We start from the raw sequence: 23,860 nt of genomic DNA, 5'->3' as shown, positions 1-23,860 counted from the left end.
GAATTTTGTAACTATTTTGTATTATAGTCTGTATTTTGTTTAATTTTTCATCATATAGGCTAATCACTTCCATGGGCTGGGAGCCTGAGGCACTACATACAATACTGGCCAAAGTGGGGAGGGAAGACCCGGTATGGTTAGAGCATGAACAGGTGCAAGACAGATGTGTCGCAAAGTCTGGTTAATAACTGTCTGCATATATGACAGTTGTTAGCATACTTACTGCTATTCAAATAGTAATATCAAGATATTTTTACAGACCTAGTCAAAAAATGGATGGACTGATTGGAAGTATCCTTCCTCAGCGCTAGCACTGACTTTGTCTGCCCTCCGCCCCCTGAGTGTGCATCTCTCTGAATTATTAGCCAAACTACATGATCTGTTGCAGCACAACCTTGGTTTTTTTGTTTTTGGGCCAGTATGTGCGCGCTTAGCGCTCTCTCCCTACTTACAGTTACGGTTAGGACAGAAATGTCTTCTCTTTGTAAAGCACTAGGCTGTAAATATAACGGAATCAAACAGCTGGAATAGTTAGTTGACTTTATACTTAGTACAGTGGAAAACCAAGTAAACTTAAATATATTGAACAGGATAGTGTATCTGTCTATGCATGTGGACCTCAGTTGTGCAGGGGAAATGAGTGTTTAAGGGGAAAAAAAGCCATCAACCCAAATCCCTTGACTTACCGAAGCAAATTCTAGCCTCTCTGCCCCAGTGAGGAACACTTAAGCATTTCAGAGCATTGTCCCACATGATGTCACTATAGCCTAATACAACAAATGACTGACAGGACACGGCCATGAGGCCTGCGCAAGTGACAGAGCTCCGGCTCTGCAAGGCTGTGAGGCCAGGAGGCTTGCAATGGATGAAGGTCACCCTGTGGACTCAGTGATGGCACAGCACTGTCATGTGCTGTACAATTCCTGTGGGGGACTGGCCCCATGCTGTGCCACTGGGGTGACCAGATGTCCTGATTTTATAGGGACAGTCCTGATTTTTGAGTCTTTTTCTTATATAGGCTCCTATTCCCCCCCCCTCATCTGAGTTTTTCACACTTGGTGACTGGTCACCCTATGTGCCACCTCAATGTGACCTTGCAGGCCCAGACATGAAGACTCCCTAGCCAAGTGGGGGCAGGTCCAGTGGGGGCCGATGTGGTCCTGATGCTACCACCCCTGGGCCACTACAGTCTCAGCCTCAGGGGAGGAGCCCCTCCCCCTCCGGAAAAGGAGACTGGGCGGGGCAAGGATCAGAGCCCCAGCCCCTGCCCTTGGTTACCTAGGCGACTAAAGGAACCTGCTAGTCACCAGTATGGGCCTCAGTGATTGGCTACAGCAGCGAGGGGCGGAGGCGGGAGCTCTTAGGCCGAGGAGGCTGCTGATTGGATGCGCCGTGCGACTTCCTGTCATCTGTGATTGGTGTGTAGAGGCGGGTGGGGGTTAGACTGAGCTGGAGGCGCGAAGGCTCGAAGAAACGGAAGGGCCGATGGAGTTGCCCCCTGCGCTCTGAGGTAACCGGCCCGGGCAGTGGGATCGGCTCCCGCCACACTGTGGACACGGGCTGGGGGGCGTGGCCAGCTGCCGGGGAGTGGGGGACGGCATTCAAAATGGACGCGGGGCGGGTGTTCGCTGTGAGGGGGCTGTGGGAAACCGACTGCCCTTCGCTCGGGGGGAGCTACGGGAATTTCCCCTTCCCCCGGCCCGGGGAGAGCTCACGGCGATGGGCCGCTTGTGCGGGTTGGGGGGAGTACGTGGCGTCCCAGCAATATCCCCCCCGGGGGGTCGTACGGGGGAGTCCCCTGGGTATATCTCCCCTCTGCTCAGGGAACTGGGAGAGACCCCTGTAAACTTCCCTTTGCTGGGGGGAGGACTGTGTAGGAGGGAATCGCTGCAATCTCGCTCCCCCCCGCCCCTTTGCCATTTTTAGGGTGGGGGGAAGCGCGTGAAGTGAATAAGAAAATAAAAAAGCAAACAGACATGTTAATCCTCCTGCCCCCCGAGCGCTGCACCAGGGGCACACGGACACACAACCTTTCACTAGGGCGTCAGTATTGATACACAACTTCTTACTGTTTGTAAATAGCCAAAACAAAAATATCAACAGAGCCTGGGGCTGAATAAGCTGGGAACCAGCGTCCTGCTAGGTTGTTCCCCTCTCTCCATCCCTCTCCCTGCAGACTTCGGCTGCGTGTTTGGCTATGGAGAGCTGAAGCGCTCAGATAGGAACCTTGTTTTCTTGTATAAAGCAAGTTTAGCAAACTTTGGGCACAATAAAAATAATTGGTTTTGCTTGAGAGAGAGGCTGGGACTTTCTGAGTATATTTGAGGAAAAGCTTTCTAAACTTGGGACAGGGGACCGACCGTCCCTTTCTGGGGGGCGAGTTTAGGTGGTAATTTGAGGGTAATGGTCCCTTTTTTTTTTTGGTAGGTAGATTCCTTCCTCTGAGATTATTTATGATGGTGTGGCATCATACCAGTTGTTATGATGGTCTTTTGATAGTGGTCCACTGAGACCTTTCAGTTAGTGAATTAATCAGTGAAAGGGATGTTGCTAAATTTGGTCCCAAATTTTAACTTTGTAAAAAGAAGCTTTTTGTGTAACCTAACAGCTGTGGGAATTGTTTCCTCAACCTTAAAAAAAATATAGTGAACAATTATTTTTAAACAAGCTACCCTATATTTCCCCTCGGTGTTTGAAATCCAAACATTGCATCTTTTGAATGAGAGTGAAACTGACTGTATACCATTTTCAGCTCTTACTTTTCATTGTCCAAAGTGAGAGATGTGCAAAAAGTTATCACTGTAAATAGTGACAAGTAAATTATATTTTTCTCTTTTAATAATTACATTATTAGTAACATAGATAAGATGTTTATTTAAAACATTTGATTTTTAAATGTATAGTGTCCTTTTAATGTTTATAAATTGCTATAAAGATAGAAAATCTTATCTGGAAACCATTCTTCTCAGCCATATTACCACAGGATGCACTGTTTTGGGGTTCAAGCTAACTAGGGTGGGTTTGTAAAACTGAGGAATTGATTGTTTGTGATTATTAAAGATCCCAACGTGCTATTCACCGGAATTGGGGTGCTAATCTAATATCCTGGCCAAAGTCCAGTTTGAGTGATAATATTCCAAAAGATAATACATATAGCATGTTAGTAATTATTATATCACTTAAGTTACAGAAAAATCATCAGATGGTAATAACTTGCTGTCATTACTAAGATGGGCTAAATTTGAACTGGTGACCTATAGGTGTAAAGCACTATATTTCCACCATAGCCAATATCCTGAACCACCTAGTCCCCAAATTACTTTAACAGTTTATATTCAATTTTATCTGGTACCTTATGTTGTTTGCAGATTTCTGATAGCTGCTGAGGTAGAATTGATTTGTCAACATTTTTCATTTGTATTGCAGACATAAATTTGAAATAAATAAGGGAAAAGAACCCTGACAATGTCTTCGGTAGTGTCAGAATATACCATTGGTGGGGTGAAGATTATCTTTCCTTGCAAGGCTTACCCTTCACAGCTTGCTATGATGAATGCAGTAAGTAGACTTGTCATTAAAATCTATTGATTTAATAGTTTATGTGGTGTTATAATTTTGAACCTGTAGTAAATTAAAAGTTTAAAAGGGAATTTAGATATGAATTCAGAACCTTCAATACCTCCAGTGTTTCCATTACAATACAAGCAACAACATGCTGTATTTGCATATATGTAAGGGAGAGCTCAGTTATATTTTTGGAGTATTAGGGTGAATACATACTTTTAAACTTTTATACTAAATAACTTGTTAAATAGGTGTGCCCACAATGCATGCCTATTTAACTAGAGATTATGTATTAAAAGAGTTATTTGATGTTGCAGATTCAGAAAGGGAAGGCTTCAGCAAAATGCCTGCCATCTTTTGATCAAAAGATACTGTACCAACCCACTAAGTTTTCATTTTATTGAGGGAGTAGATGTTTTATCTTCCGCATGTTATTAAATATAAAACTTTAATTATGACAAGGAAGTCTTTAATGGCCTGCCATCATTCTTTGCTCCTATGACATTAAGGATAAACAGATTCTGACTTGGGCCTGATCTACACTAAAAAGTTAGGTTGACCCAGCTACATTACTCAGCGGTATGAAAAATCTACATCCCTGAGCGACGTAGTTAAGAATTCATTTACGTAGCTGTCGCCTCTCAGGGAGGTGGATTACTTACTCCAGTGGGAGAATCCCTTCCATTGGCACAGATCGTGTCTACAGTGGAGCACTACAGCGGTGCAGCTGCAGCGTTTCAAGTGTAGACAAGCCCTTGATCAGGTGTTGCTGCTACATGGGGAGGTAGTCGACAATCCCATCTGAGTCACTACTGAACCTGTGTTCCAGTATAGTGAGAGATGTTGCAAATGTCTTAGTTGAGAGAAAACCAAGACCTAATGACAGCTTATGGTCTTGTGAGATTTTTTTTTTTTTTTTCAAAAGTATGAACTGAGGACCTTGTCAAATTCCATTTAGGAAACTATTTTCAGCTTGCCTTTAAAAAAAAAAAAAAAAAAAAAAAATCCCTGTGGTTTCAGCTGAAGATGTTCTTCACCTTCTTTCTTAGTTACTGTCTTGTTGCTGACACAGAAGATTTACTGCACTTTGCTGATGAGAGTGTGATATATATACACTGCTTCCCGTCCCAAAGAGACAACATGAAAATGTACTTGTTAATTCTTCTGAGCTGTTAACTTTTTATTTTTTCCTTACAGATTGTTAAGGGGTTAAATTCCAGGCAGCATTGTTTGTTGGAGAGCCCCACAGGAAGTGGTAAAAGTTTGGCGTTACTTTGTTCTGTATTGTCATGGCAGCAGTCCCTGCATGGTAAGTTATCTCAAAATGTCCATATGCCCAGTTTCAGTTAGCAAGGATTGTCTGCACTGATAAATATATTAGGTCTGTGGAGATCCTCAGAAATCTAGTTTTAGGAATGGACCCAAATCTTGTCAGTTCTTATGCCAGTGGTTGATGCCAGCTTTATGGAGAATCAAGATAGTAGACCTAATCAGCGTTATTTTCATATTAAAATGAATATGGCTTTGAATGTTACATTAAGGTGGAAATATGAATACACCTCTATCCTGATATCACATGACCTGATATAAGGCAGGTTCACATACAAGGCGGTAAAGCCAGGGCCGAGGGGTTTGATAAGGGGCAGAGGGTCTCGGGGGTGGTCAAGGGCTCCCCCCCCCGCCCAGGCTCTGGGGGACAGGAGCTGTGGGAGGGCACTTCTGGGGGCCCCGCAGTCCCAGAGTGGTCCGGGGGATTAGCAAAGGACTGGGAGAAGCCCACTCTGCTCCTATGGCCCCAGCCGTGTCACTTGGGGGGAAGGATCTCCCCCGCACTCACCAGCAGCAGTGGAAGTGGAGCAGCTCAGCCTCAGCCCGCTCCACTCTGCCAGATCCTAGCCGCGATCCTCTGCTTCCTGCTGCAGGGGAATATGGGGGGCATCCTTTCCCCAACCTCTCCGCACTCACCTGTGGCGGAAAGTGGAGCAACGCGGCACTAGCCCACTCTGCTTTCCTTGCCCTGGCCCCAGCCGTGTCGCTGGGGGGTGGCTGGGGAAAGGTCCTGCACTCACCTGCCCGGCGAGAAGTGGAGCACCACAGCTGGGAGCTGGCGGAGTGGAGCTGACTGGGACTGGGCTGCTCCATTTCCCGCTGCCGGTGAGTGCGGGGAGGTTGGGGAAAGGATGCCCTTTGCATTCACCTGCCAGTCGGGAAGCGGAGCGCCATGACTGGGAGGTGGCAGAGTGGTGCGGGCTGGAGCTGTGTCACTGTGCTTCCCGCCGCAGGTAAGTGCAGTGGGGCATCTTTTCCCCACCTCCTCGCACTCACTGGTGGTGGGAAGCGGAGCGCCGTGGCTGGGAGGTTGCGCCGTGGCTGGGAGGCTGCTGAGTGCCTGTTGGGGGTGGGGGTGGATAGGGGTCGGAGCAGTCAGGGGACAGGGGGATTGGGTAGGGAGTAGGGTGCTGGGGGTGATTAGGGACCGGGGTCTTTGGAGGGGGCGGTCAGGGAACAAGCAGCGGGGGGGGGCCAAAGCAAGTTTGATATAGAGCAGTCTCACCTATAATGTGGTGAGATTTTTTTGTCTCCTGAGGACTGCGTTATATTGAGGTAGAGGTGTATCAACATATTTAAAGAAAATGTTATTGCTTACCTGAAATTATGACATTTTGAACTGGAAAATGTGTGTGTTCCAGCTGTGTATATTATTGTAATTGTTTTTTACTATTATTCATTATTGAGTTTTCATAGTATGGTTAGTCTGTACAATACCTAGAGGAAGACGGAGTCCCTAGCCAAAAGGCTTATGATCTAAGTAAATTACGCAATACAGACTGCACCCATAAATTGCTAATGAACCAGATCAAAGTGCAAGCCCAAATTAGTACATAGTAATATTAATAAGTCTTCCTCTGTTTACTTTTTGAAGAGTTTGTGCTGTCTTCATTGGAGAAAACTGAGTTTACATGTGTTTTCTTTATGCAGTGGAGATAATGTCCTTATTTCTGGCTAAGACTCAAAACCTGCTAAATTAGGGAATTTTTCAGTTTTTCTTATACTAGCATGGAACCTTATATACTGTGGTTCTGTGTGGCTGGTATATCCCTTCAGAGGAACTGCGTTGGATCTTAACTATATGTGTGCATCTTTTTCCTTCCTGTATAATGCTTACTCTATTGATTAAGATTGTGGTTAGTATTAACTCAAAAGGCCTATTGTACTTTTTTTGTAGCTGAATGGATAGGGTTTCTGTAAATGACTTCCATATATCCGTTTTGTAAAGGTATGGAACCCTTGTGGACCCAGTGACTACAAGCTATAGCTCCGACAAAATCTACAGTTGTCTAATTATTCCTGCGGTATGGAGAGAGCCTACTTCTGCAATATGGCTCTGTAGTTAGGCTTTTATAACAGAAGATGAATGATCTTCTCCTGTCCTGTTTTTAGAGAAGTCACTGGATGAGTTCTCATGTGAAAAGGAATGCAAAAAACCAGAGACTTCATTGTCATGTCACTGTAGATGCCATTCCCAGGCTGTGACTAATGACACTACTGCAGATGTGAACCAAGGTGCTTCTTGTTCTTTCACTAATTGTAAAGCAGCAACTTCCATAAAAAGTGAAACACCATCAACAGACAAAGGTAACTTTCTATTTTTTTGGGGGAGTGGACATCTCGTATGGCTATTCAATTTGTGGGTTCTCATTTCTTCTATGATTGCCAATGGCACACGAATCAATAACTTATCAAGAATGCTATTTTCATCATGCTTTCACCCTCCACCTTTTTTCTGGGTCATTAGTGGCTCCTGGCTTTAAAGTTCCCCCTTCCTTCCAAGTGTCCAAATCAAAAATATGTCTTAGGATAGTCCTGCAGATGAGCATGTTTATGGTCTCTTTTGCTCAGCGGTGGTTGCAAGTGTTCTTCTCCATTGCTTCTTACTAGTTTGAAGTTTAGGAGCCTATAGTCAGCTCCCCATGTCGTCTCTAGCTCTGCACTATAGTCCAGTCTACCAGAAGAAACCTTGACTCAGAAACAGTTACTAGCTGTTAAATATTAAATTCTGGAATGCTGGGGCAGTAGATAATTGGTAGTTTGTGTACTGGGAACACCTTCATTTGAAGCCGCCTCTTCTTTTCCCTATGTGATTCACAGGACAACTAGTTATGGAAATTTCAGTGGAGGAGTACTATTGTGCTTTTGCAATGAAGTATTTTACCCATGGCTCTCGCTATTGAGTGTAATCCATATGTCCACATGATCTTGCCAGTTTTTCTCAGCAGAAAGTACCAAGGTCGTTGTATAAATAGATGCCACATTTTTTTCTTTTAGTCCTAGCCTTTGGTGTAAAAGTCAGCTTTAAATTGCATTTCTCCCTGAAAGTGTTTTGCCCATTGTTGTGAAAGGATATACCTAAGATAGCTTTAACTGAAGGGGTGGGGGGAGGGAATTTCTTATTATTTTCTCATTTTGTTTTCTTTATGCATTTGACAGCACTCTTATGTGATCAGTTGGCAGCGCTTTTTCTGTGTAGGCATTCTTCCTGTTATTACTGTGGGACTTTCACTTAGCAACAGGGAGTAGAAGAGCACTGAGAAAATATGAAGATGTGATTTGTAAAGCCATGAAAAATTGGCAGGGGACTAGGATGGGGGTAGTACCTGAATGTACTTTTTCTTTAGTCAATTTTTTGTTTGTTTGTTTTTTTACATTTCAAGTTGGTGGTATCCCTTTTAATAATAACAACAAACAAACCTGACTGACATAGATGAGAGATTTATTGGAATGAGGTACCATCCCTGGCTTCTCATATAATTTCTGTGCCAAGTGCAATATGGACTAGCAAAATCTTAGATTAAATCTGAGTAAAAACTTCCAAATTGTAACAACAGTAGGACAATTGAACAGACTGCCTAAACAGGTTGTGGAAGCTCCTTTGCTGGATGTTTTCAAAAGGAGGCTGGATAGCCATCGGTCTTGGATGGTTTAGACACAACAAATTCTGCATCTTGGCAGAGGGTTAGACTAGATGAACCTTGTGGTCCCTTTTACTGCAGTCTAATCTTTCTTTATGCCTAATTCTACAATGAAGTCACATTTCTCTGTTACTGATGGCAATCTGTGGCCATTTCAATGATTTTGCTGTTACAGTTCTGCATTATGATTTTAGTCATAGGTGGCGCTGGAGCGCCCATGAAAAAAAAAATAGTGGGTGCTCAGCACCCTCCAGCCATCCGCTGCTCAGCTGTTTGGTGGCAGGCGGGAGGCAGGGGAGAAAGGGGGCAGAGTAGGGATGGAAAGGGGCAGGAAGAGGTGGCGAGAGGGTGGGGCCATGGAGGAAGCGGCAGAGTGGGGGTGGAGCACCCACCTGGAAAGAGAAAGTTGGTGGCTGTGATTTTTAGTGGAAGGATGTGAGCTATGAACAGGATATGATCATTGCTGTTTGAAAGTAAAAGTCTCTTGCGTTTAGCCACAATAGCAAGGACAATGATGAAAGATCAGTGGAAAGCTAAGAGATATGTTTACATATAAGAAACTTTAAAGCTTTATCTGCCATGACAGATCCTCTAAAAATATTGTAAGGATTAAATAGCTGGTTTTTCCTTGCCAATATAGCCAAAATCAAGTTTAGAAGGGAAACTAATAGCTAGTGCAATGCTTGTTATGTTTCTTCTGTTAGGAGGCCTCCCTTAGTCCAACCATTTTTTCCGTGTTGCATAGTAGTAAAATCCTAAAGTAATGGTTCTTCCTATGTAAATTTGCCTGCACTGTAATGAGGGAAGATGGGGTCCAGAAATGTCTACCAATATTAGAGTCCACCTTGAGTCTAAACTATTTTTTCTGAATAAGTTTCATGACTGGAAATATTATTTACATTTATTTAATACACTCCTGTTACAGTACATAATGCAAAAGTCACACTGTCTTCAAAATTATCTGCAAAGAAATGGGCATCTTTACATGGAGATGAAAATGACGACTTTCAAGTGGACAGGAAAAGGATACGTTTATTAGAAACTGAGCAGCAGGTGAGCAAAGTTTGTTGGCAGTAAAATAATCCAGGCATAGCCGAACAAGGTTGTCAAATATCAATCAACATTTCAGTGCTAAAAGCAGAGATTAATTGGTCATGTCACAGCCATAAATTAGATTACTTTTTTCTCTTCATTTTTACTATTACTTGTTACGAAGGAATCTATTGTTGTATTTGATTTTTGACAATCACTTGTCATGCAGATAAATTACTTGGTGTATGCTAGTAAATGGAGAATTTATACACTCTGTCTCTATGAAGCCTACTCACCAACAGTTGCTCTTAAACATTAAGTCAAAGAAAATAATTCTTAGGCATGAAAATGCCCTTCCTCATATCTGCTAAAAATCTAATGTACATTATAATACCTCTTGATATCCTTCCAAATTCTTATCACTAGCTTTTTACATGGGATGAAATTTCTCTAAAGTTTTTGTTACATTATCAATATTGGTATTACAAGTTCCTTACTTTTTTTTTTTTATATTACTCAAGTACACTCTAGTCGTCATTGTATTCTGTTTTAATATTGTGTCAGAGAACTACTTTTAACTTTTTTGAAGAATAATTACCATGGGTTGGATTTTTTCCTTGCCATTGATATTATGGATGTTTTTATTGTATGTCTGCACAATAATTATACTAGTTTTATCAAAACATATAACAATGGGAAATAATCACTGATATCTATGTCATTAATTACGAAAGGAAAACTAAGTGTAGCTGTGGAGTATTCTGTTTATTTCATATACTATTCATTTTTCTGCTGGAAATTTCAGCAATAGAACCAGCTGCTGTATTTGTATATTGGTTTCAGTTTTTTTTGGCAATTTAGGATATTTGAAGCTCACTTCATACCCCACCATTCTCTTCTGCAATCATTTCTTCCTTTGCCATGGATATCTCTTTAGTCTTGTGTAATGTATCATAGAAACTTGTAATAATTTATGTAATAATTTTCAGTAACTTTCATTTGTAACAACACCTGCTCTTCTTGGCCCCCATCCTGCATTGGAATCCGCTAGTACAGGTACCTATGCCCAGATACCTGTTTAAATCAGTAGGATTTAGAATTTATATCTCTTTGTAAGATTGTGGCCTAATTCTGCAAGAAATGTGTCCAGCTTCTATGATTAACAAGTACATCAACATAAACATCCATTTTCATCTTTGAAACTAGATGTCCATTTTGCTTACTAAAGTCCTTGTCTGACTGAGGAGTCTGTAGCGGGGGTGGTGGTGGTGGTGGTGGTGGTATGGTGTTGTTTCATTAACTGTTTTGTCCAAGGAAGGCTCAATAAAATATCGCTCCAAAATGATAGAAATTGTTCATATTCATTTATTGCTTTTATTTAGCAAAACAAAATGATTTTTTTAAAAAAAGCGTTATTAAGCTGTATATTTGTCTTGATAACCAAGATGTACAAGTGTTATAGTAACTTTTCTTGAATTATTAATTTTTGGTTAGCTTATATTAGATATGGTTAAACTGATGAGTATTAACAATGCACTGAGTTTCTGAAACAGGCATAGAATGAAAAAAATTAAAATTATAACTGTAACGTTTGACCACTAGTTTAGCTCTGATTTAATGCCATACCTTTGTCTGTTGTTGTACATTTGAGTGTTGCATGTTTTCCTAACAGATAAGAAAACGTCATTGTTTTGCAAAGGGAGTGCGGTTTGTTGATGCTTTGGAAGTTTATCAACAGCGAAGAAATGGGGAACTGATTGTTCACTCAGAAAAAATTGCTTCTTTCTCTCCAAAAACAGTAAGTAGCATGGGTCTTGCAGGCCATTTATTAGTTCAAGAAACAAGGACAAATTTTGTTGCTATAAAGAAATTGTGCATGAAAGGCCAATTTACAAGATGATTTTCAGAAAGCATCCTGCTGCATCAGGATCTAGTATCTTGAAGTTATTTTTCTGACTCAACCCATGATACAGTCTAGAAAGGACTGGAGGGAAAGTCTTCTGGTAAACACCTGGATCTCTGGAATGCCCTTTCCTCTCACTGTTAGTCTGAGTACTTCAGTAGAATCCTTTTGGGCAAGATTGAAGGCTTTTTTGTCTCCATTTTTGTTTGTGTGCTGGAGGTAGGATGTTGCTGTCTTGTCTTGCTTTTATCTGAAAAAGCAGCCCTCTTAAAAACATAAGAAATTGCCATATTGCATCAGACTAATGGTCCATCTTGCCTAGTATCCTGTCTTCCAATGGTGGCTAGTGCCAGATGCTTCAGAGGGAGTGAACAGAACAGCGCAATTTATTGAGCGATCCATCCCCTGTTGTCCAGTCCCAGCTTCTAGCAATCAAAGCTTTAGGGACACCCAGAGAATGGGGTTGAGCCCCTGACCACCTTGGCTAATAGCCATTGATGGATCTATGTTCCATTAACATATCTAAATCTTTTTTGAACCCTGTTATACTTTTGGCCTTAACAGTATCCCCTGACAACAAGTTCCATAGGCTGACTGTGCATTTTGTGAAGAAGTACTTCCTTATGTTTGTTTTAAACCTGCAGCTTATTAATTTCATGGGATGGCCCCTGGTTCATGTGTTGAGTGAAGGTGTAAATAATGTTTCCTTATTCACTTTCTCCACACCATTCATGACTTTATAGGCTTCTGTCGTATACCTCCTCAGTTGTCTTTTTTCCAGGAAGGACAATCCCAGTCTCTCTTTAATCTCTTCTCATATGGAAGTTGTTCTATACCCCTAACAATTTTTGTTGCTCTTTTCCGTACCTTTTCCAATTCTCTCTCTCATGGCATTGTGAAATTTTCTGTCTTATTATCTATCCCTTTCCTAATGGTTCCTAACATTCAGTTAGCTTTTTTGATTGTTGCTGCACATTGAACAGATGTTTTCAAAGAAATATCAATGATGTCTCCAAAATCTCTCTCTTTGGGTGGTAACAGCAAATTTAGACCACATAATTTTGTTTTTATAGTTGAGATTGTTTTCCAAAGTCCATTGCTTTGCATGTGTCAACACTGAATTTAGTCTCCCATTTTGTTGCCCTGTCACCCAGTTTTGAGAGATCCCTTTGTAACTCTTCACAGTCTGCTTTGGACTTAACTATCTGGAGTAATTTTGTATCATCTGCAAACTTTGCCAACATGCTGGTTACCCCTTTTTACAGATCATTTATGCATATGTTGAACAGCACTGTCCCAGCACAGATCCTTGGGGAACTTTGAAAACTGGCTGTTAATTCCTACCCTTTGTTTCCAATCTCTTAACCATTTACTGATCCATGAGAGAACCTTCACTCTTATTCACTCCTTGCTTTGCTTAAGAGCCTTTGGTGAGGGATCTTGTCAAAAGCTTTCTGAAAGTTCAGTTACACTGTATCACCCTTGTCCGTGTTTGTGGACAAGCTGAAAGAATTCTGATGGATTGGTGCGGCATGATTTCCCTTTACAAAGCTGTGTGGACTCTTCCCCCAACAAATCATGTTCATCTGTTTGTCTGATAATTGTTCTGTGTCTGATGAAACTTGTTTTGTAAAGGGGCACAGATGCCTAAAAATTTAAAACCGATTACTGTTTTCCAGCATTGTTACAAATTGTCACTTTTCCTAGCAGAACTTCCAAGAAAATGCAAAAAGTGGCAAAGAGTCCTTTGGCACCTTTTAGACTAACAGACGTATCAGAGCATAAGCTTTTGTGGGTGAACACCCACTATACATCTGTTAGTCTATAAGGTGCCACAGGACTGTCACTTTTTACAGATCCAGACTAACACGGATACCCCTCTGATACAAGAAAATGCAAGTTTCTTAAAGGAAACAGATTCAAAAATATGCAGTGGTATTTGCAGAGTTCCCCACTGGAAATTTGTTGCAATTTTTGGTGTTTGAGTTTTCTTCACTTTATTAAGAGGGAAGTGGTGAAGGGCGGGGAAGTAATAACAACATTGTTCAAGCTAAACCAAAATAAAAAGAATATGAGACGTTCCTTAAGTCAGTCTTACAGGGCTGATGCAGGAAAGTTGGATCACCTCAATGATATGTGAGGCTACTTAACGGCATTCACATGAATTCTTATTGAAGGGCTATGCCAAAGTGGTCGCTTCCAGTGCTGAAAGATAGGATGAGAGTGAAGAGCTACATGGGTTTGGCAGACAAACACGAGAGTAGAGGAGAATCTTTCCCATTTTCAAAACTGTCAAGGATAGTCTCTCCTTCCCACTTGTTTTTTTGATTTTTAAGTAATTCCCAGATAATATGAATCTCTAGGTTATCCAGCACTAGAATAAAATATAGTCATTTGCTTTGCATAGTGTATTAAAATCTGATAGACGAATCAGTCAGTCTTTGGGAACACCCCTGAGATAACCAACTGGAGCCTCTTTTCCCTTTCTGATACACTCTCTGACCCTTTGTATACATCTTTATGATCAATGACTTTAAAAATTATTTTTTATTTTAACTGTACACTTCTGGGTCCAGTTTGTACCTGCCTTTTTGAACTACAAAACAAGCCAAAAATTGTAATCCTAATTTAAAATAATGGTAGTAAATTATTTTCTTTTTTTACAAAAGAGAACCAGTACTCTTGTTCATTTTAATGGGCAGTACATTTTATTGTTGTTTTGGAAAGCTTCACAGGTTTTCAAGTGGCATTTTTAAATGCCTCATGCTACTGAAATCAGTTGGCATTGTGAAATCTGAAGGCCAGCAGAGTGTGCTGTTGGTTTTCAAATAAAAATCTTTTCTTGCTTTATTGACCTTCGCATTTGAAGGCAACAGTGTTGTGGATTGCTTAAAATATTGAAAGATGGTTTAGAAGTTCTAGAATTTTTTATAATTCTTAGTGACAGTAACTAAGAATTTGTAGTGTTCAAGGAGCTTTTTGCAACTCATTTTTAAGATAATTTACTACTTACTTTAAAATAATTAAAAAAAAACACTGAATAAGAGAATTATCTATTATCTTCCTTCACATCAGAAGGAAATCTATATTACTTTTGGGATAACATTTGAGTAGTGCATTATAATATGCCATCTATAGGCCTCATCTTGCAAATACTTACAGAAATAATGCTTACTACCTGAATAATCTTGTTGATGCCCGGAAGGCTACTCAAGCAATAATAATGAATCCCAGAAACTTCGGGCCCATGTTTATGGCTGTGCTTTCCAGATTTGGTAACAATTTGCGGAGTCTCACTTTTGGATGTTGATGAGGGCTGATACATTATGCCTCTAGTCTTTTGTGGTGGTGCAAAAGCTAGTACTGGATACAAATTTGGCACCTCCTAAAGTCAGGAAAAGTAAGATCATCTAAAACAAGACAGATGATATGTTTGGGATTAATAGTGAAGGGGGGAGATTCATGGGTGGAAAGCTTGAAGACCTATTGGGACACATCTTATGTAAAAAAGAAACCATAAAGACTTCATTAAATGTATTTTGGCATGGTAAATATGAAAAACTTTCTCTCAGTGTACTTTTCTGGGAATATCATTGCACTGGGAGCAAATACTGCAATTTTTGTGTTCTATTCCTGAAAGAACAAAGATGCACCCTATGAAATTGGTCTTATTAAGTCTTTTGAAATTCATAAGTTTAAGACACAGGGGTCTCAGATTTTAAAGTCTCTGTTTAACTTCCTCCTAAATAATTTTTGGTTTTAAAGTAATTTATAATCCAATTCACAGTTGCCACCTTGGAGTTTGATTGTTTTAATTCAGGATTCTGGAAAGTGTGAAAAAATGATGAACTAAGTTAGATAATGAATGGGTGCACAATAGCAGCATTATTACCTAATTAGTTATTAAAAATCAAGCTTTAAAAAGTAAAATTAATATGGAAAATGAGACATCCATATCAGGTGATATGGTTTTTGGGGAACACAAAAGGGTGAAATGCTGTGTAGTGGAAGGATTCCAAAAAATTTGAGAATTATGTAATTGTGTTGTAACACATCATATTCCTAGATAAATGTATCAACTTTTCCTCCACATTTCTTATGGTTCTTCTAGAAATCAAAAGCGAAAAAAACCAAATTCTGAAGCTGCTTAGAACTCTGTATTTGGGCTCAAAGTTTGAGGCTATATATATATATTTTGAAATCTAAGGTGCAGCTCAGTACTACTTCAGAAATAGAGTCTTTTATGGTTGTTTAAAACAGATGAGATTTGAGTTTGCTGCTATACCTGACTAGTATCGGAGGGGTAGCTGTGTTAGTCTGGATCTGTAAAAAGCGACAAAGAGTCCTATGGCACCTTATAGACTTGTAGATGGTGACACCATCATCTGGACCCATGGGAAGGAAACTCTGGAAGGATTCCACCATGATTTCAACAGCTTCCACCCCACCATTAACCTCAGCCTGAACCAATCTAGGGAAGTCCACTTCCTAGACGCTGTGGTACAAATAAGTGACGGTCACATTAACACCACCCTATACCGAAAACCCACCGATCACTATGCCTACCTTCATGTCTCCAGCTTCCATCCCGGACACACCACACGATTCATCATCTACAGCATTTGCTTCAACCCCTCAGACAGAGACCAACACCTACAAGATTTTCACCAAGCATTCTCAAAACTATGATACCTGCATGAGGAAATAAGGAAACAAATCAACAGAGCCAGATGTGGACCCAGAAGCCTCCTGCTGCAAGACAACCATCAGAAAAAAACTAACTGAACTCCACTGGCCATCGCCTACAGTCTTCAGCTAAAACCTCTCCAACGCATCATCAGTGATCTACAACCCATCCTGGACAACAATCCCTCGCTTTCACAGGCCTTGGGAGGCAGACCAGTCCTCGCCCACAGACAACCCGCCAACCGTAAGCATATTCTCACCAGCAACCACACACCACACCATAGCAACTCTAACTGTGGAACCAATCCATGCAACAAACCTCGATGCCAACTCTGCCCACATATTTACACCAGCGACACCATCACAGGACCTAACCAGATCAGCCACAACATCACCAGTTCATTACCTGCATGTCCACCAATGCAATATATGCTATCATGCCAGCAATGCCCCACTGCTATGACATTGCCAACTGGAACAATCCCTACGAAAGGATAATGACACAAGTCATGATATTAGTAATGGCAATATACAAAAACCTGTAGGAGAACACTTCAGCTCCCTGGACACACAATCTAAGAAGATTGAAAGGTAGCATCTGCAGCAAAAAAAGATCATGACCAGACCTTCAAGAGAACTGCTGAACTTCAGTCATTTGCAAATTTATACCATCAGTCAGATTAAACACAGACTGTGAATGCCTACCAACTACAAAGCAGTTTTCTCCTCCCTTAGTGTTCACACCTCAGACTGCTAGAAAAGGCCTCATCCTCCCTGATTGAACTAACCTTCTTATCTCGTAGACTGATGCTTGCCACATATTTATACCCTGCCTCTGGAATTTTCCACTATATGCGTCTACCGAATTGGGTATTCACCCAACGATAAGTTGTGCTCCCAACTACATTCTATATCTACTAGGGACTTCCAATATATTTTTATCTTTCAATTAACAGATTATATAATTCCTTGTTGCTTGTGTGGAAGGCTGTTAGGGATATGCAGGATCGAGGCTATGTGAACAATTTCTCTTTCCTTCATTTATATGATTGGCTAAAAAAATATGGTTTTAAGCAGTAAACAGCTGTGAAATGAGAAGTGCAATGATTTTTAGAGAGATTTGCGTTAATGGATATATAGTGATAGATCTATATATGAATGGAAGAAAGTGTCTCCAAAATATTTGAAATAAAAACAATTAGAATGTTTGATGCAAAAAGAAGTGTAACTATTCCTTGATAAACATTATTATGTATTTTTTAGAGAATAATAATAACAGTGCTTACAATAGGTTTTAGAAGTACTACAAAATGATAAAAGCAGCAGAAATTTCTGTGCACCTTATAGATAACATACGTTTGGAGCATGAGCTTTCTGGTGAATACCCACTGCGTCAGACGAGTAGTGGAAATTACCTGCGTATTCACCCACGAAAGCTCACGCTCCAAAACGTCTGTTAGTCTATAAGGTGCCACAGGATTCTCTGCTGCTTTTACAGATCCAGACTAACACGGCTACCCCTCTGATACAGAAATGATGATACCTCTGCTCCAAGAGCTAAAAATATCAAGGCATATGCAAGTAAAGTACATAGCAAACAAATTGACAAATGGTCATTATAGCATCATCTGAAATGGCTACAGATGTTGGTAAAGAATTATCTTCATCAAATATTATAATAAAAGCACATGGAAACTGAGAACATTTATTCCATAAGTATCAGTGTATACAGATCAACGTTGCTTGGGAAGATGCTGCTGATTGTTCCACAAAGTAGCAACCTACATATACTTACCCTTTTATTTCCTTACATTCAGGCAATGAGGCATACTGTTCAAATCCCCGGGCCACCGTAAACAAAAAACACAATTGAGAGCCTCTAATCATATAAGAGTGAGATTATCAAGCAATAAACCCCTTTTGCCATTAGGATCTTTCTAGTTGTACATGTGTGTACATTAATGTGAAGTCTGCAGAAATTTAATTAGCTCCTTTTATGAACAGCCAGTTAAGATGCTCCTTGAATCACAGATGTTTTGTAGTACAGAACTCTGTGAAAACTGCTTAGTGTAATTGATTGGGTGGTTAATGAAATGGTGAAAGTGTTTCAGAACAGGCTAGGAAAGGTGCGTGTGTGTGTTCTTTTTTAATTGAAAGATGACTTGCCTAATGAGAATCTGAATCTCAAATCTGTTTGGCGAACAAGACTATGTGGCTTATTTTCACAACATAAAATATATTTTTAATTAACCTGTATTTGGCAGGCTGCTAATCACACATAATTCAGAATCCTGGATATTTTAGTAGACTAGAATATCTGACCTGTGGCTGAAAAATGGTTATCTGTGTGAGTTCTTGTTACAGTACAGTCCTCCGGGTAACTAACTGAGCAGAACCAGAAGAATGTAGAAATGTAGTAGAGTGAACAGACAGAATAGTGAGATCATCCTCTCTCCCCCTGCCACTTGGCATTTACAAGGGAATTAAGGTGGGAGGCCAGATTTCCTTTCAGCCTCAGCTCAGGCATATCTAGGATTTTTAAGTACAGGTAACCAATATGTTTGGTGGACAGTAAATAAGGATATGTCTACACTGCAGTTAAACACCCAAGACTGGTCCGGATCAGCTAACTCAGGCTAGCTGAGCCAAGGGGCTGTTTAATTGCGGTGTAGAGGTTCAGGTCTGGGCCTGCAGCTTGAGCCCAAATGTCTACAATGCCGTTAAACAGTCCTTTAGCCAAGCCCCACGAACCTGAGTTAGCAGACTGGGTTTTTATTTGCAGAGTAACATACCCTAAATGTCATTTGGCTGTATCAGACTTTTCGTTATATTAGGCTATACTAGATAACATTTTCCTGGCATTGTTTCATAAACGAAAAATACCATGGTAACTTTTAAAGGTCTTTGAGTCTAATATTTTTCCTTTCTTTTCTCATTCTGAAAATAGCGGGGTGAGGAGATGAGGCAGTCCTCTATCTGAGCATTGAGGATCCCTGTTTATTTCCCCTCTGTTTTATATTCATTGACTGCAGGGCTGGCCTTAAGCACAAACAACTGTTGTTGGAGTTCCATACAAAATCTCAGGGATGTGCAGCCCAATTTCCTCCACTTCTTATGCTTTCTGGTAACAAGGCCAGATGGGAAATCAACTCACTGCCCAGTGCCTTTTTCCATCAGAGAAACTAGAGGGGAAATTTCAGTCCTATGTTTCTCTGTCTCTACCCCCTTGGGAGTTTGGGGGCTTACTCTTGCTGCAAATTTTTAGGCCAGCTCTACTTGACCGTAATAATGATACATATCAGTGTATTTCTGTAGCTCTGGGATAGGAAGACACTTCTTATGATGGTGGGTGAATGTTATTCCCGTTTTCAGATGAATAAACAGAGGTAAAGGGGAGAGCACACAATTTATCAAAGACTACAAGGACGCATGTGGCAATCAGCAATAGAACTCAGTCTTCCTTATTCCCAGTCCTCTGCTTTAATCAATAGCTGTGCAGTCTCCCAAAGGCCCTACATCAAGTCACTATTATTCTAGCTATGGCTGACACTTAGCCTCCCAATATCACAGTCCAACGAAGTGACTATTGAGCAATGCAGGATACTCACCATTCTTAGGAACTGAATGCGTAGTTTCAGAAAGACTTTTAGCATCTGCTAGCACAAGAATCTCTCCTACAGAAATTGGAATTGGTCTTGATTCTCCTGAAGAGGAATGCAGAGCACTATAAACTGGCCAGTTCACCTAAATAAATAATTTCCCTTTTTAATATGGGATTTTTGTTCAATGTTAAAATGGTAAGAGATTCCTGGAAGTTCAATAACATGGCTTTGATCACAGTCTTCGAAAAAAAACAAACATTTTGGCTTTTGGAGGACGTAGTTACTCGGAAGAGTTGCCATTTGCATAGCTCTGAATGGTGGGGGTGAGGCGAACCAATCTAGCAGAGGAGTTGTAAAATATACACTTTCTCTATTATTAAAGGGAAAATTAAGGTAATTTCCTAAATATAATAGTTTCCCTTGATCCCACTGAAAAGGTCTTGAGAAAAATCACTAGAGTATCCTCCAGTTACATTCCTATTTTTGTTGAAGTACACTTCAGTCAGCAATGAATCTAAAACGTGCTTTGCTGCCCAGAAATAGAGACAAAAGTGAGAAGTGCTATAATGGTCTAGATCAGGGGTCGGCAGCCTTTCAGAAGTGGTGTGCCAAGTCTTCATTTATTCACTCTGATATAAGGTTTTGTGTGCCAGTATTACATTTTAACATTTTAGAAGGTCTCGTTCTCTAAGTCTATAATATACAACTAAACTATTGCTGTATGTAGAGTAAATAAGGTTTTTAAAGTGTTTAAGAAGCTTCATTTAAAATTAAATTAAAATGCAGAGCCCCCTCGGACCGGTGGCCGGGACCTGGGCAGTGTGAGTGCCTCTGAAAATCAGCTCACGTGCTGCCTTCGGCACGCATGCTGTAGGTTGCCTACCCCGGTCTAGATAGATTCTTCATTCTTATTGGTTTTCAACCATGTCTTGAAACTCCTCTGTAGAGCAAGCATTTCATGTACTTGCTGTTTTTATCTGCATTGTGGGTTTTACTGTAATCTCATCAGTAATCATGATACATTATGCGCTTTACTTTGTATTCTGATGAGAACATGTCCTAGAAAGAGAACCATGCCATGTTCTCATCAGTGCTTTATAATACTTTTGCATATTTGTGGAATTGTGTGATCTCTCAAAGCAATTAGAATAGTTTTTGAGCTACAGCTGAAGAGGGAGCAGAATGATTTTTTTTAAAGGACATTGGTTTATTTTTAAAAGTGGAAGGGCATGAAGTTATTTACCAGCTATGACCTTTTTTTTTTAAAGGGGAGGGGATATTTTAAGGGGGAATTTGTTTGATAGCAATAGGCAGCTCTGGAATAGTAAGGCCTCATCTACATTTAAATTTTTTTCTGCTTTAACTTTGCCAGCATAGTTAAATAGACAAAAACCCCCCGATGTGCACACAGGTCAGTATAAGTGCGTATGCAGGTATAGCGTATTTCATTTTACCAAAGTGAAGTAAGCTATACCAGCACAGAGCTTCTTATACTAGTAGCATCTGCATTAGGGCTTTTATTGGATAACTGTTGGTTTAAAAAAAACAAAAATAAAGCAACACCAAAACTGTTGATGTAGTCATGCCTGTAAAGTTGTTAAATGTAGACAAGGCTTAAGATTTTAATTTCACTTCTGGGTGAATCTAGTACAGTTTTAGACCCTGATCCTGTAATTGGCACTGCATAGGTCCATGTGTCTCCCAGGATGAAGTTAGTTGCAGGAGAAAGACTTAGGTTTAACATAAGAATCTCAGTCATATTTAAATGTTTGGTGATGGGGGAGTTTTCTCTTCGTTAATAAAGAAATTTAATACAACTCTAAAACATTTGTAAACTTAAGAATCTGTGCCATTAATTTAGAATCTTAAAATATGTCATGTATTACATGAAGAAATGTATAGATGAAAAGAACAGATATTTATTATTTATTTTTGTTGTTACACTTAAAGATCCAAACCAGGATTGAGGCTCTATTGTAATAGGAACTGTACAAACATATAGTAAGAGAAGTCGTACAATCTAAATATTCAAGCCAGTGAAGGCTTTAAAAACTAAATATACAAGAAAAAGGTGTAGGATTCAACGGACAAGCAGAGTGATGAGGATGATGGTTGGCAAACATCCTGTTAGTTCCATGATTTCTTTGAAATATCCTCTTTCTCCTCTCTCTCCACTTATGGAACTCTTGTTGCAGCTGTGTAGGGATGCCTCTCATCAACTAGCCAGAAGGATTTTTATTTGTGTCAAAACCTAAGGTTATTTTTAGCATTGGGTAAGTGCTAATGCTGGACTGAAAATTAATTTATATATTTGTGATGGTGTTAATGCAAGAATACATACCATATACTTATTCACCACTCACTTCCTTAAACAAATTTTCAACTGTCATTTTTGGTGGGACATCCACAAAACAAGATATGTATGTGCTGCCTTTGATAGGTCTGGAGGAGCAGTTAACTAATAAACACTCTTCCTTAAGTATTGCTGATGTGGATTATATCAGTGCAAAATAAAGTTAATATAAAGAGCTGTATTAATTTCAATACCTTTTTGTCAATGCTCAAAAATAAGGGGTTTATTCATGCAAGTAGTTCTCCTTGATGGTGACTACGTGTGTGCCTTGATTGGAGGCTAAACACCGAATGTTTCCAAATGACAAAGAAGTTTTCTTACGTTTTTAATAGCTTAATAAAAACAATGGAAAGTTTTAAAAATTATTTTATTTTATATATGTTTTAAAATTTGGATAGTGTCTTTTTAGAATAAGTGTTTCTCACAGAGTTATTTTTCTTAACCAGTGGGATAATGAAACTTTTTAGGTTTAATCTCAGTGTTTTATCTTACATGATCATTCCTGCATGCAAGGAAATTTTTGAAGTTAATGAGCTGTAATTTTCTTGCCAAATAATCACTTTTTGTGACCTAACAGAGAGAGAATAGATTGTCTGTTGCTTAAAATTTTTTAAGTAGGTACTTGTATTTCCATTCCAAGAGTTGTTTGAAAGCAAGATATGCTTTTCTCTGGTCTTGTTTGTTGATGCAGTGTATTAAGACAGGAGAATGTTACAAGTCTGACAAGTCTTAACTGCTGTTATAATAGTTTCATTTTATAGCTGATACTTGTGGTATAAGTCCAAAATTTTCAAATTTAGATGTCTAGTTCTAAGCACCTAATTAAAAGTAGCTCTTCGGAGGTGCTGAACACAAGAGGACTAACTCACGCCTACTGAAGCTGTGGAAGCTCTGAGAAATGTCTCTTTTTTTAAAAAACAAGTGCCTGAAAATAGATTTTTAGTGCCTGTAAGGTAGTCTAAAAATGTTGGACTTAATGTACATCTCAGAATAATTTTTGTTATATTATCTCAGTTGTTACATTCATTTTAAGACTTGATCCAGTTTGTAACATAGTCTTGCTCCTGCAAACCTTACTCATGTGCTTAATTTTACTCTCATGAGCAGGCCCAGTGTGGCTATTGAGGCTACTTGAATGTGTGTTTGCAGGGGCTTTATAATGTACGGTGTAGTATGGTTATAGGTAGAATCAATATAATCTACACATTTTATTGAGAACTCTCTTCCTTTAAAAATTGCTCTCAGTTGTTTCGGTATTGTACAAACAAAATTCGATGTAATGACAGCAGATGTCCTAAATTCAACTCCTTTCTTTTTTCCTTTTAATAATTACCATAATGTTGCAACATCATACTCCCGTCTCTAAAAAGCCCCCCAACATAGGACTGAAAACTCTGGCCCACTGATTTACTTGCCTCCAGCATTTATAATGGTGTTAAATTAAAAACATTTGTTTATATATTTATAAGGGAGGTCACACTCAGAGGCTTGCTATGTGAAAGGGGTCACCAGTACAAAAGTTTGATTAAATTATGTGGTGGTCAGAGGTGCCCTCCTGGTTACAGGACTAGCCAAAACCCCAGTTATATAGAGGAGTCAGTGGGGGTGTATATATGTGACCCAGAAATATAGAGTACCATCTTTTTTAATTTAACTGTAATCAAAACACAGACAATATTTCCTCCTACAAAATCCTTTTAAATTTAGGAATTAATTAATGCAAAAACTCAAGTGTTAAGAAGCAAGTGGA

At 39.8% G+C, this 23,860-nt stretch overlaps 1 protein-coding gene across 2 annotated transcripts in view; it reads left to right on the top strand.

Annotated features, from left to right (window-relative positions):
- The first annotated feature begins 1,404 nt into the window (after positions 1 to 1,404).
- BRIP1 (BRCA1 interacting DNA helicase 1) overlaps positions 1,405 to 23,860 on the top strand; it is a 139,427-nt gene continuing 116,971 nt past the window's right edge. For both annotated transcript variants that reach the window (XM_032779306.2, XM_032779308.2), the window contains exons 1-6: positions 1,405 to 1,510; positions 3,427 to 3,558; positions 4,762 to 4,873; positions 7,006 to 7,200; positions 9,460 to 9,587; positions 11,239 to 11,364. In XM_032779306.2, coding sequence (XP_032635197.1) covers positions 3,466 to 3,558; positions 4,762 to 4,873; positions 7,006 to 7,200; positions 9,460 to 9,587; positions 11,239 to 11,364 — 654 coding nt within the window. In that variant the 5' untranslated portion in view covers positions 1,405 to 1,510; positions 3,427 to 3,465. The remainder of the gene's footprint in view (positions 1,511 to 3,426; positions 3,559 to 4,761; positions 4,874 to 7,005; positions 7,201 to 9,459; positions 9,588 to 11,238; positions 11,365 to 23,860) is intronic.

Source organism: Chelonoidis abingdonii, chromosome 20, assembly GCF_003597395.2.
Source record: "Chelonoidis abingdonii isolate Lonesome George chromosome 20, CheloAbing_2.0, whole genome shotgun sequence".
NCBI lineage: Eukaryota > Metazoa > Chordata > Testudines > Testudinidae > Chelonoidis > Chelonoidis abingdonii.
The sequence above is the reverse complement of the archived record's forward strand: the minus strand, read 5'-3'. Positions and strand labels throughout refer to the sequence as shown.